This window comes from Perognathus longimembris, chromosome 28, assembly GCF_023159225.1.
Source record: "Perognathus longimembris pacificus isolate PPM17 chromosome 28, ASM2315922v1, whole genome shotgun sequence".
In the NCBI taxonomy this organism is placed as follows: Eukaryota; Metazoa; Chordata; class Mammalia; order Rodentia; family Heteromyidae; genus Perognathus; species Perognathus longimembris.
In genome coordinates, this window is record NC_063188.1 from 82,252,186 (window position 1) to 82,266,868 (window position 14,683).

Here is a 14,683-nt window from a genome sequence, read left to right on the forward strand (position 1 = left end):
AGGCTAGCACTCTGCCACTTGAGCCACAGCGCCGCTTCTGGCCGTTTTCTGTATATGTGGTGCTGGGGAATCGAACCTAGGGCCTCGTGTATCCGAGGCAGGCACTCTTGCCACTAGGCTATATCCCCAGCCCTATCCTAGAACTTTTTATGCTTATTTAATAATTGTTTGGTTTTAGAGACATAATGTAAAATCGCTGACCAAAACATGTGGAAATACTATTTGAAAAGAAGTTTGTTGTTTTACAGACACGATCTCTACTGTTCTTCCCTCCCCCCCCCAACAACCACATATCAGGGAGACCATGAACCTTTGTTCTCTGTGCTCTATGCTTGTCTTGCTCAACATTATTTTTTCAAGATCTGACCTTTCCCTGAGAATGCCATTATTTTATCATTTCTAATCGCTGCGTAGAATTCCACTGTGTACAGGTACCACATTTTTTGATCCATTCATCTGTACTGGGGCATCTGGGTTGTTTCCATAACAAATTAGTGATTTTTAAGTCAAGTGAGAACAAGTGAAAGCTGGGAATGGGTTCACACCTGTAATCCCAGCACTTGGGAGGATGGTAAAGTAGGAGGATCAAACATTGAAGGCTAGTTTGTTTGAGACCCTGTCTCAAAGAAGAAAACCCAAATGAAACCAAACCAAAACAAAGAGAACAAGTAAAATGAGAGGGTTTATTTACATTTCTCCTCTGTAGGATGTTTAACACACTATTTGGAAGCTGGTAAGGTCTTTTAGTGGCTTGACAATGCCATGAGGTAGTCATGTTCATCCCCATTCTATGGAAAAGAAAAGGTGAGGCTCAGAAAAGAGCATAGGGCTAGAAAGTCAGTAAACTGGGTTGCACCCAGATCTGACTGAATTCCAAGTTGATGCTCTTTGACATGACTTTGGTATTTGTCACCACATGTCACTAACTCACTGTTTGCATTGGCTATTGCTGGGAGACAACTCACCCCCAAACTCATCTACTCTCCTGAGTGTATGGTCTGGGCCTACTCTTGGTGTGGTCTGAGTCTCTCATACTGTTGCAGTCACTCAGAAGTTGATTTTCCCTTTGTAGGAGAAGAGGATTTCTTGTTTTCACAGAGACATGCCTCCCACCCACTACAGCCATTTGCTCTACTTAATTCGGAATTTGGGCTAGATCAATTAGATATTTACATTATTAGGACAATGTAAATCATGTTGAACACCAAGCCATATTTATGTGTTCCTTAATGATACTTTTTTGTTTATAATTTTAGTGGGAAAAAAGAGAATTTACACTGCCCACTTTAGAAAAACAGGTACTAGGGGCTGGGGATATAGCCTAGTGGCAAGAGTGCCTGCCTCGGATACACGAGGCCCTAGGTTCGATTCCCCAGCACCACATATACAGAAAACGGCCAGAAGCGGCGCTGTGGCTCAAGTGGCAGAGTGCTAGCCTTGAGCGGGAAGAAGCCAGGGACAGTGCTCAGGCCCGGAGTCCAAGGCCCAGGACTGGCCAAAAAAAAAAAAAAAAAAAAAAGAAAAACAGGTACTCTATCTGCATATTATGTTATTCAAAGTCTGGGAATTTACAAAGGCTTTTGTTTGTTTGTTTTTGTTTTTGTGATCCATCATGGGACTTGAATTCAGGGCCTGGATGCTGTCTCTGAGTTTTTTTGCTCAAAGTTAGAACTCTACTGCTTGAGCTATAGTTTTCTGGCAGTTAATTGGAGATAAGAGTCTTACAGACTTTCCTGCCTGTGCTAACTTCAAACCGTGATCCTCAGCTCTCAGCCTCCTAGGATTATAGGCTTGAACTATCAGCTCCAGGCAAGGAAGGTTTTGTTTTTGGATGATCTTTCTTCTTTTTTTAAAAAATTAAATGTTATTGATAAGATGATGTGCAGAGAGGGTATAGTTACATAATAAGGTAGTGAGTACATTTCTTGTCATATTTGTTACACCCTTCTTCATTTTTCTTTTCCTTCCCCAGTTCAGATAAGCATATATACAATATCCAGTGTACCAGAATCATATACAGTGACCACAGGGGGTACGTCAAAGGAAATTCACCTAGTACATTAAACATTGACAACAGTAAAATCCTCCTGTTTCCATCTCTTGGAGTTCATTTTGCTTAGCCTCATCTTATATAATCATATGTATGTAGCTGTTGAGACCTTTTTATGTTTATTTAGTAATTGTTTGGTTTTAGAGAGATGATCTAAAGTCGCTGACCAAAATATGTAGAAATACCATTTGAGGGGCTGGGGATATGGCCTAGTGGCAAGAGAGCTTGCCTCGTATACATGAGGCCCTGGGTTCGATTCCCCAGCACCACATATACAGAAAACGGCCAGAAGTGGCGCTGTGGCTCAAGTGGCAGAGTACTAGCCTTGAGCAAAAGGAAGCCAGGGACAGTGCTCAGGCCCTGAGTTCAAGGCCCAGGACTGGCCAAAAAAAAAAAAAGAAATACCATTTGAAAAGAAGTTTGTTGCTTTACAGATGATCTCTACTGTTCTCCCCTCCCCCTCCAACAACCACATATCAGGGAGACCATGAGACTTTGTCCTCTGTGCTTTAGGCTTGTCTCGCTCAATATTATTCATTCAAGATCTGACCATTTCCCTGTGAATGCTATTATTTTTATCATTTTTTTGCCATTAAGATTACCTTTAAGTACACATTAAACAAGAGATTGATTATCTAAAATCAAATGTAACACTTTTGAAAGAGACATATTCTAAAATAACTGATTTCAATGACAAATTAAAAATTTACTGAGTAGTCTGATTTCTAAGTTTAACTTGCTGTTAATTTCATTAAACATATTGACTATTTTTTCAGTAGGCAGACAATTATGTTTACTTTAGAGACAATATTTTTTGTTGATTATTCAGTAGAATTCATTATGTTACCTAATATGCACAGAATGGACTTTTCTATGAAATTATGTAGGTTGTCATGTTATCTTCTCCATATTAATAACCTAATTGTATTTTCATATGTGCAAGTAAACTTTATGAGCAATATTCTTTGTTAGCTCTCTCTACTCTAGTTGCTGCTCACCACACAATCTGAGGCTGTTTTAAGAGTTCTTTTTTTAAAAAAGGATTTACATTCACAAGGCTTTTATCCTGTGTGGGTTCTTCAATGCAAACTGAGTTTTCTTCCAGGTGAAAGACATTCCACATCTATTACATTCCTAACATTTCTCACATGTGTGAATTCTCTTAGGCCTGCTAAAGTGAATTTTGGTTGAAAGACTTTCTATGTTTACAAGGTTTCTCACCTGTGTGAATTCTATTATCCATGCCAAGGTCTGTCCACATTTGTTACATTCATAACAGCCTGGAGGAGGAACAATGGACCACAAGCAGCAAGTTCGAATGTAACAAATGAGGAAATTCTTTCACCTAGAAGTGGGACAGACCTTCATGTTCATCAGAGAACACACAGGAGAGAAACCTTATGATCTTTCTTCTGGTGCAGTGCACATCTGCTGCTCAGTAAGCACTAGTAGAATAATGAAACACAGACTGGGATACAAGTCTATTTAAGACTCCAATTATTTGATTGACTATATTATACAAAGAAGGCATTTGAAGTCATTGAAATAGTATGTACTGTAGTTTACAATTTGTCAGAGAATCTCTTATTCATCTCGTTCCTCATTCCCCAAACTGTGGGCATCCTTTCCCTTTCTGGAGAGCATATTTCAATGTGGTAAATCAGAATTCTAACTTCCTATATACAGTAGTCTCACTTATCTTTAATTTAACTTTTTTAGATTTCACATCAGTTACCCATGATCAGAACATCAGGATCACCCAAAAAAAGATGATTTTCCATCTGGTGTAAAGTGAGATGGGCAATTGCAGCCTGATGGTGCAAGAAAAGCAAAAGAACAGAAAGTGATGAAACTCAGCAGACCAATAGGTGTTATTTGGTAGGAAAACCTGGAAAAGACAACCAAATCTCCTTCAGTCCAGCTGGAGAAGTGGCTTACAACTAGAAGCCTTTTAAATATTCCATCAGATGGTATATGAGAAAGCCTCTGGCATTCACTTCATTTCATCTCACCATTTCATAACTTTGTTTTTGTTTTTCATTTCATAACTTTGTAAGGGGCAATCTAGAAGATGTTTTTCTAGGCCTTGTGAATTAACTAAAAGCCGAACACCCCTGCCCCCATTTTGCAGCTGTGTTCTTCGATCTGAGCCATTCCCTGCTTTAATTACTTAAATTAGTTTACAGTCATCTTGGAAGAACAGGATTCATCTGTAAGTTTCTTCTGATGGAAGGCAAACTGCCCCTCTAACAGTTGTGCCATCTTTTTAATTTTTTTAAAGTACAAGTCCTAGGGCTTGAACTCAGAGTTTGGACCTGGTTCCTGTATTCATTTTGCTCAAGGCTGGTACTCTACCACTTGACCCACAGCTCTACTTCTGGCTTTTTGTAGATAAGAGTCTCATGGACTTTCCTGCCCAGGCTGGATTTGAACTATGATCCTCAGAGCTTGACCTCCCGAGTAGCTAGGATTACATGCATGAGCCACTGGTGCCTGGCCCATCTTCCTATCATCCTAAAGAAAACAGCTAAAAACTCAGGAGATTCTGTACTTGGGTAATATTTTCCTGGTCTATTCCAGTGCTAAAGTGATACCAAGATTTCTGAAATTTCTTCAGAGACAAAAGCTAAAAATAATGATTAAGTAGGCCATACATTGGACCCAGACTATTATTATTATTATTTATTATCTTTAAGTAGTTATATTAAGGAGTTACCATTCAGCAAATCAGTTTATGAATATAATACACCTTGATCGATGTCACCTGTTTCATCATTTTCCTCCATTCCTCTCATCCCTACCCCTTCCCACAAATTTCTTTATGTATTGAATTTTATGACTGCATGCTATGTCCTCATTCCTCTCTTCATTTGTCTATTCCCTTCCCTTTCAAGTACCAGTTTTCTGGTATTCATTTAGTTAGACTGTGAGTTTTTCCTAAGGAATATATTGTTCAAATTCTCCCCTGAAAATGCCATGTTTTTATTAATACATTTGAGTAGACTTGCATATAACATCATATGTGTTTACTTGTATATTTATTAATTAGGTCTAGCTTCCACATATGTCCTTTGTCTCTCTGGGCTTGACCTCACTTAACCTAATTTTTCCAGGTCCCTCTATTTCTTTGTAAGTGATATAATATCATTCTTCCTAATGAATGAGAATTCCATTTTATATATACTACATTTTCTTGATTCATTTGCCCATTGAAGGGCACCTGAGATGATTCCATACCTTGGCTATAGTGAATAGTATAGCAACAAACGTGGCTGTGCAGGTGGATTTACTGTATCCTGATTTGTAACCTTTTGGAAAAATGGCCTAGAATAGTATTGCTGGATCATAAGATAGTATTGGTGTCTTTGATTCATTTTGAATTGACATTAGTGTAGGGTGATGGACAGGGATCTGGTTTCAGTTTTCTGCATGCAGATATCCAGTTTTCTCAACACCACTTGTTGAAGAGGGTGTTTTTCTTCCAAGCTATGTTTTGGGCTTCCTTATCAAATATTAGAGATCATGGCTGTTTTAACTATGCATACCTTTCTCACCCCACTCCCAATACTTCCTATTTAACCTGAAGCTAATGTATGTACCCCTGAAGATGGATGAAGACATACTGAATCATCTTCCCATGGCTGTCATATAATAAACCTCCTTTCTCTGACCTTCACCCTATCTCTTTAGCATTCGAGGGCCAGTGACCAGATCCAACATGGCACTCCTGGACTTTGGGCCTGGGATCTACAGACCCAGTTTCTATCTCACATCATCACAGGGTGATTACATATAATATATTTGGAGAGAGAGAGAGAGAACATTTCAATATATCATAGTATATTGTTATAGTTATTCTATTTTATTAATAATTATTTTTAATTATTTCATTATTTTGATTACCAATTTATTACCACACCCAATTTATAAGCTAAACTCTCATAGGATAGGATATGCTTGTACAGAAAAAGAATACAATATAGAAAGTTCAGTACTAATGGTGATTTCAAATATCCACTGGAGGTGAGCTGGTGGCTCACACCTATAATCCTCGCTGTTGGGAAAATGGAGGAGAATGGGAAAGGAATACGCCAAACTCGATCATCAACAGGTGACAACTGTATATTGCCAGTGAGGGGCACAGACCTTCCTGAGGGTTTGGAGGTTGTGCGAGGGGGTGAATTTGGGATCAGCCTTTATATGGGGTCCAAGCAAGGAGGCAGAAGTTAATGAAAAAGCCCTTAGGTGTAGGAAGTTGGGGGCTTTTTGGTTGGGCCCACAAAAGACTGTTTACAGCCAGGCTTAGATGAATTGCCCTGCTTGCATATCCAAGCAGGTCTGAGAGTTTGGCCTGGTGCCTGTATAAGCCCGGGGTAAAGGCTGAGATCTGAACATCACAGTTCAAAGCCAACCTGGGCAGGAAAGTCCATGATATTTTTATCGCCAATTAACCACCAGTAAATTGGTACTGTGGCTCAAAGTGGTAGAGCACTAGCCTTGAGCAAAAGAGCTCAGGGACAATGCCTAGGCCCCAAGGTCAAACTCTGTGACTAACAAAAAAGAAAAAGAAAGAAAATATGTCCAGATAGGCACTGGAGTCTTAAAGTGTATCTCTCCCATGCTTCGGAGGAGACTGGAATTAGCATTTCTTCACACACAATGCTGAAAAAGCACATGACTTCATTATATGCAAGTGTTTATTTTTCCTGCAACAATCCATCAGAGTTGAGAAGTTGCTTCGTTTTCTGTAGATCATTTTCTGGGACTATAGCAGGGTGTGGGTTAGCCCTAAACTGAATCTACTAAGCACATCAAAGTAGTTGTACCCAAGACTAATCCACATAGTGCCTGGAGTCCACTGCTCACTTTGACAAGCTCCTAAAATAACCAGTAATGAACAAAACATCTCCTATCTCATGGTTTCTCACTAAGAATCACAGCAAGCTGTCATCCAGCCCTTGCTCTTCATAGGTGTGTGACATATTTGCTAAGTGCTGAGTCATTCTTGGCCCTTTAGTGCTTTTCCTGACTGGTAAGCAAAATATCATCCTAGTATAGGATTCTTCTTTGCCAGTAGCTAATTCTGTTTTGTTTTGTTTCTCCTCTGAGGGTAATATATATCATCAATTTTGCATTTGCTTTCACAAGCTTCCAGAAGTAAGTATGATTTATATTTGTTTACCATATGAAGTACAACGTTGAGTCATATCTCTTTAGGTTGTTCTTGCCTCTATCTTTACCTATATAATTAATGATTTACATAATGATGTCACCAGTTCCAGGTAAAGGCTTGTGAAGTTTTCCTGTAGAAGTAGGGACCCTCTACTTAGGATTTTAGTCCCCTATCCTTGATTTTGATGGAAGAATAAGAACTTGAGGACACAATGGTAAGAAACTTGGCAGAGCTTTATTGAGTAAGTAAACAGGCAAGCAGAAAGACAGAGCCACACTCTGACAGAGTGTGGGGGCTCAAAAGGAGACACCCTCTAGCTCTTTTGACATGAGAGAAACTTATTCTAGTATAAATTTTTTCTTTGTTCTCACAGCTGACTTAATCATTCTTGGTGTTACACTTTTTATCACTTGGGTTCAGGGTCTCTAAGACTGACCTGCTTATTAAACTTTTAGCACAGATGTTAGGGTATTCCTTCAAAGGAAGGATGCATTCTACCATACATTTTTTTTTTCAAGACAGATGTCCATACTTCAGATAAGTACTATGTGCCAGGAGGAGTCATTTTCCTAAGTATTTGCTTTTCCAGGATACATATCTTTTTTATTTTTTATGATGTCCTTGCTCAGTTTTCCAAGCACACTATTTGGGGCCAGCAGGCAAGGTCAGATGGAGAAAGCTACTCTTGTTCTTTTCTATTTCCTTGTATTAATACTGTAGCTTATGAAGGGGTGTAAGGGCTGAAGCAAAGAAGATAGTGTTTCTGTGTTTCTAAACAGAATGATTCATTAAGTACAATGTTTGTGCCGAATTCCTGGCTGCTGTTTATCATGCCTCATTTTCCCTAATCTGTCTTGCCTCAATAGGAGGCATTATTTCATGTTAACTTTAAGGAAACAATCAAACAAAGAGGTCACTCTTCTATTTAAAATAAATTTCAGTGCCTTCATGAATAAGGTTATATAACAGACTATGGACTAGGGAGTTTTAAATAGATTGCAGGTCTAATAAAAATCTGATTTGCAGATACTATTATTATCTGAATTTAAACTTTTCTTTTTTAGCTTCTTGTCAGAAATCATTATAAGTAGATTCACTTATACTTGGTTTTACAGACTCCCAGTAAATATTAGCCTAGAGCCTTGTTGACATTTATGACATTATTTTAACTTGGATCCACTATATCATTTTCATCACTGCTTTTCAATGAAACCACTTGTGAGCCATTGACCCATTTCCGTGAATTATGTATTAAGCAGTACAACATAACAATAGCTATGAAAAATACAAAGTTAATAAATGTACTCAGTAGATTGTCCACAATGTGAGACAATATCAGCTGAGCCCAGCAATATTGTTAACTTAATGTTAGCAGGAATGAGCTGGCTAGATTCACCAAAGAGATAAATATTTTATGAAAATGAAACAATGAAGCTTATAGCTGTTAATCTGGAAAGAGGGGATGAGAGGAGGGAGAGTGACAGGGGGATAAGTCTGACCAAGGAATATTCTATGCATATACAGATATGTCAAAATGAAACTTCTCTGTACAGCTAATTGATACTGATTTTAAAAACTGAGGGAAGCCAGGTACCAGTGGTCCACACCTGTAAACCTAGCTATTCAGGAGGCTGGGATCTGAAAATTGCAGTTTGAGCAAGCCTGAGAGGAAAAGTCCATTAGAATGTGTGTGTGTGTGTGTGTGTGTGTGTGTGTGTGTGTGTATGTATGTGTGTGTGTGTGTGTGTGTGTGTGTGTGTGTGTGCCAGTCCTGGGGCTTGAACTCAGGGCCTGGGTGCTGTCCTGGAGCTTTGTGTTCAAGGCTGGTACTGTACCACTTGAGCCACACCCCAACTTCCAGCTTTTTTGATAGTTTAGTAGAGATAAGTGTCTCAGAAATTTTCCTACCCATGAAACTCTTAGCTCTATTAATCTTCCAAAAAATTGGAAGTGGGGGTATGGCTCAAGTGGTACAGCACCAGTCTTGAGCGCAAAAGCTCCAGGACAGCAGCCAGGCCCTGAGTTCAAGCCCCAGGACTGGCACAACACACACACACACACACACACACACACACACACACTCAATCCTGTCTTAGAGGATTCCATATGTGTTTCATATTTCATTTGACCCTTACATTTGCTTCCAGTTACATATGAAGATAGATACAAAGGTGAGTCCTCATGAATTACCCGTGAGAGGACATGAACACACACAGAAAGTGGCTCACAATAGTTCAGTGGGATGATGTGTCTGAACTTACTGTGGATGTGTATGAACCTCACAGACAGTGGGCCCACAGGACGCAAGCTACCAAGGAGTTCACAGACACTACAATGATGTATGCTGGGAGAAAACCCATTGCATTTATTTTCTGCCAGGCCAAGCAGATAATAACCCTACAGGCGAGTTACTTCTACTTCTGAGAAGCCAAAACGGCAGTAAAAGTAGTTCACAACAGAGAGGTAGATTTTGGTCAGGTTTTCAATAAATCCACCAAAGAGAGGTTCTCTGTGGGGTGTGGTTAGCGATTCCTCGGGATGTTTGGTTGGTCTAGAAAGAAGCCATGGGACACATTCATCTAACTTGGTGGCATGGAGGAAAACTCTCCATTTTCCTCCTCGAACAAACAGCTTGATCCATGCTCTGAAGTCTGGGTACATGTAAATATTTGATCTTGCCTTTTGTAAGTTTCTTGATGCATTTTCTGGGTTACTTCTCTTTGGAGTTTTACCTTTAGGAGAAGTTGGGTTTTCCTCCAGACTATGAGAAGATGCTGGAATGGGAACTTCGGCGGGGTTTGCTGTAGACATTTTTGAATCTGTAGAAATCGATGTATTCTTCTGAGCTTCTGGCTGTACAATTTTTTGAAACAGTTCTATAATTTTGTCTTTTGCTTCTTCCTCTGGAATTTCTAAACAGCACATATTGGAGCGTGAACTCCAGTTTTCCAGTTCTGTCATCTTCTTCTTTGACGCATCAATGTTTGCTTTCAGAGAGAGGATATCTTTGGTGATAATGGCTTGTTTGTCTTCATTAGCATTCATTCTGGTTTGTAGGATATCTATCTGTGTGTCATATAGATCCATCTTTTCCTGGATTCTTGCTATCATAATGACCATATCAGTTGTTTGATTCAGAAGATCATCTTGGGATGTATGAATATCTTGTAGTATTTCAGTAAACTTTTTTTCTTCATCCAAACTGAGGTCATCTTCATCACTATCATGGGAAGTCACTGTTGGATAGCTAGCTGAGCATTGGTGTTGAACGTTACATTTTTGATAGACGTTTCTAAAAGACTGTCTGATCTTGGAGAGATTTCTATTCCACATAGATCCAGCAACAGCTCTGACCCTTCTGATGTGAAATTTATACATCTTTTATTCTGAAACAAGACATAAAGTGTTAGTAAATGTGAATAACATCTTAGGAAAGAAGTAAGCAAGAACTGGCCTTTCTCTTACTATTTTCTTGATTTTTTCCCCAGTAACATCATAAAACGTGGTATACAGAACCTCAAAAGGTGGAGACTGGTGCCCTTCGGTGGTTGGCTCCTTCTGAGGCAGCCCAGCCTGAGGAGCTCAGTGAAATAATGGAGGGTCTTATAGGGCTGGGCTATGACAACTGTTGACCCAATGCTGATGTCACAATGGCTCCTGGCACAGCACAGAGGGAAAATTTTTGTCACGCTACTGTTTTTTCACTTGTACCATGGAGCTTTTGTGTGTGTGTGTGTTTTTTTTTAATGTGTGTTACATCTATTGATATTCCAAGTTAACAATTAAAAGTGAGAAAGTAAGAAAATCTTTTTTTATTCTTTTGGTGCTGGTACTAGGGCTTGAAGTCAAGGCCTGGGCACTGCCCTTCAGCTTTTTTGCTTAAGGCTGGGTATCTACAACTTGAACCAGATCTCTACATTCAACTTTTTGATGATTAATTAGAGAAAAGAGTCTCACAGCCTTCCTACTCAGCTGGCTTCAAATGACAGATCCTCAGATCTCAGCCTCCTAAGTAGCTAGGATTATAGGCATGAATCACTGACACCTGTCTTATTTTCTTATTTTAAGTTTACATGCACAAACCACTGACACCTGGCTTGCTTTTTTATTTTATTTTATTTTATTGTGCCAGCTGGGGCTAGAACTCAAGACCTGGGCACTGTCTGTCCCTGAGCTTTTTTGCTTAAGGCTAGAGCTCTGCCACGTGAGTCACAGCTCCACTTTCAGCTTTCTGGTGGTTAATTGGAGATGGGTCTCACAGACTTCCTACTCTGCATTCAAACTGCAGATCCTCAGATCTCAGCATCTTGATTATAGGTGTGAGCCACCCGTATCCGGTGAGAAACTCTTAAGGTATTTATTAGTGTAAGTAAAAAATCATTACAGGCTAACATTGTATTCATAAACTGCTTTGTTAAATGGCAACTGTTTTTTAGAACTACGTAAAGATCATTTTTAAAACAATAAAAGGGCATAATAGAAATGATTCTACTTTCTATAGTAAAATACAAGAATGGCTTATTGCTTTAGATATCTGGATTAGTGGATGACATCTACATTCTCGTATTTTGTGATATGTGGTTTTGGTTGCCGTGCATAAAGAAAATGTGGCCTTGTGTTTATCTGCAAGTGGAAGGGAGGGAGTGTATTAGTAGACTTGTCAAAAAATTGTAGATATTTAGTTTTCTTTCCTTTTCTACCAAAATAGGAAATTGGTGCATGGTGTAATTTTAAACCAGATTGATAAAGTTGTATACTCTGTTATATTAAAATTCCTTGGCCTACCCTACCCCCTCTGTTTGTTTGTTTGTTTTTGGCCAGTCCTGGGCCTTGGACTCAGGGCCTGAGCACTGACCCTCCCTGGCTTCCTTTTTTTTTTTTTTTTTTGCTCAGGGCTAGCACTCTGCCACTTGAGCCACAGCGCCACTTCTGGCCATTTTCTATATATGTGGTGCTGAGGAATTGAACCCAGGGCTTCATGTATATGAGGCAAGCACTCTTGCCACTAGGCCATATTCCCAGCCCCCCCACTCTGTTTTTCTGTGTGTGCCAGTCCTAGAGCTTGAACTCAGGGCCTGGGTGCTGTTCCTGAGCTGTTTTGCTCAAGGCTAGCACTGTACCACTTGATTTACATCTCCACTTCCAGCTTTCTTTTGAATTGGAGATGAGAGTCTCATGAGCTTTTCTTACCCCGGCTGGCTTTATAAAGCATGATCCTCATATCTAAGCCTCTGGAGTAGTTAGGATTACAGGCATGACCCACCGGTATTTAGCCCAGTGGTATTTCTTTCTTGTACAATTTGGAAAAGAATTTACTCTGATCACTTCAGAAATGTACATACTTCATCTACTCAAAGACTGGGAATTTAAGAGAACTTTTAGATTCTTAAATCCATCTGATAATTACTGGCACACAGTAAGCAGTTGGAGAATAATTAAACAGACTAATTCTCAAGTGACAAATTGAGTCTGAAACTTGGGTTTTTCATCTGTTAAATGATGAAAGGGAGCTAGGTTCTCCAAGTCCTGTGTTGCTTGTGATTGGGAAATAGAGGAGAGCCTGGTTGCACTCTTGAAGCCTTCTTGAGCCTGCAGCTCAACTCCATAGTTACTTGTTATACTGCTTATTAACTTCTTCCATTCTCTCAAAGAGAATCTGTCTAGCTTGTTATGAGTATTGCTCATGTTTATAATTCTAGCTACTCAAGAAGCTGAAATATGAGGATCGTGGTTCAAAGCCAACCTGGGCAAGAAAAGTCGATGAGACTCTTGATCTCCAATTAACCAGCAGAAAGCTGGAAGCAGAAATGTGGATCAACTAGTAGAGTGCTAGCCTTGAGCACAAAGGCTCTAGAACAATGCCCAGGACTTCAGTTCAAGCTCTAGGACCAGCAGAAAAAAACAAAACAAAAAAAAAAAACAAAGATTGAATTATTTAGGTTCCCTAGAACCAATAGGAGTGTGTGTGTGTGTGTGTGTGTGTGTGTGTGTGTGTGTGTGTAATTTTAAAAGGATTTTTTTTTGTATTGACTTGCACATTTGGAACCTGGATAGTCCGACAGTGGTCATGTGAACACTTCCTAGCCAGAGAATACGATAGCTGCTCAGTCCAAGAAACAGGTGACCTCAGAACAAGAGGAATCAATGATGCAGCTCAATCTGAGACTGAAGGCTGGAAACTTCCTGGAGAATCACTGGTATGAGTCTACACTAAAAGACCATAGACTGGAGCCTGTTGCCCATGGACAATGGCAATGTAATAGACACACTCATTTAAGAAGACTATGTAACTGTCCTATTTTTGCTTATACTTCTGCCAATTACATTTATTAATTGGCATTTATTATTGCTGTGGCACATAAGACAGTGGTATTCTGATGGTGATTTTCTATTTTCCTTATACTTAATAATTGAAATTCTTCTGTAAGGAAGAGTTGTTGCTTCTGGCTTTATATTTTTAATTATAATAAGATATTCACGATCAGTACAAACTTAGAAGATGCAAACTATATTAAATTGACTCCAAATACCAAATGTCAAAGAAAACTAAGAAACCTGTCTGAGAAAATGCAATGAACTTAAGAAGGAAAAGCATATTATTATGAATTGTGTTTATGAATTGGTTTACCTTTTGACTTATTACTGACTTCAAACTGAAATCAAATGTTTTTGAAATTTCAAAAACAAAGAATGGAATTTGCATGTACTAACTAGCTTTCTCCTTTACCCACTTTTATTCCATCTTGGACCTTAGTCTTTCAGATATTGCCTATATTCAGGGTAGGTCTTTCCCTCTCCCTTATTGACTTATCCCATAAGCCAACTGTCTATGGCAAAACCCTGACACACATATCCAGGGATGTGCTTTACTACTCTTCTCCTCAGAGTCTATCAATCAAATCAAGTTGACAAGAATCACCATCACAATTATTTTCTGCATATCAGGAATACATAAAAGACATCATTTAGAGCTGGGCACTGGTGGTTTATGCCTGTAATCCTAGCTACTCAGGAGGCTGAGATCTGAGGATTGTGGTTCAAAGCCAGCTGGGCCATAAATGTCTCCATGAGACTCTTCAAGTAACCACCAGAATACTGGAAATGCGCTGTGGATCAAAGTGGTAGAGCTATAGTCTTGTGCAAAAGAGCTCGGGGACAGCGCCCAGGCCCTGAGTTCCAGGACCTGAGTTCAAGCCCCATGACAAAAGAAAGAAAGAGAGAGAGAGAGAGAGATGGAGAGAGAGAGAAAAGAAGGAAGGAAGGAAGGAAGGAAGGAAGGAAGGAAGGAAGGAAGAAAGAAAGAAAGAAAGAAAGAAAGAAAGAAAGAAAGAAAGAAAGAAAGAAAGAAAAGAAAAGAAAGGAAGGGAAAAAAAGACATCACGTGTAGCCAATAGGATTTGACAATGTATACCATAAACTGTATTGTTAAGTCAGAAACTATGTCTCCACTATTTGGAGAT

At 39.3% G+C, this 14,683-nt stretch overlaps 1 protein-coding gene across 1 annotated transcript; it reads right to left on the reverse strand.

The window, feature by feature from the left end:
* Positions 1-9,620: 9,620 nt before the first annotated feature.
* Positions 9,621-10,601, reverse strand: LOC125343162 (coiled-coil domain-containing protein 54-like). The gene has a single exon (XM_048335428.1). The coding sequence runs from the start codon at positions 10,599-10,601 to the stop codon at positions 9,621-9,623; it is 981 nt and encodes a 326-aa protein (XP_048191385.1).
* Positions 10,602-14,683: the final 4,082 nt, after the last annotated feature.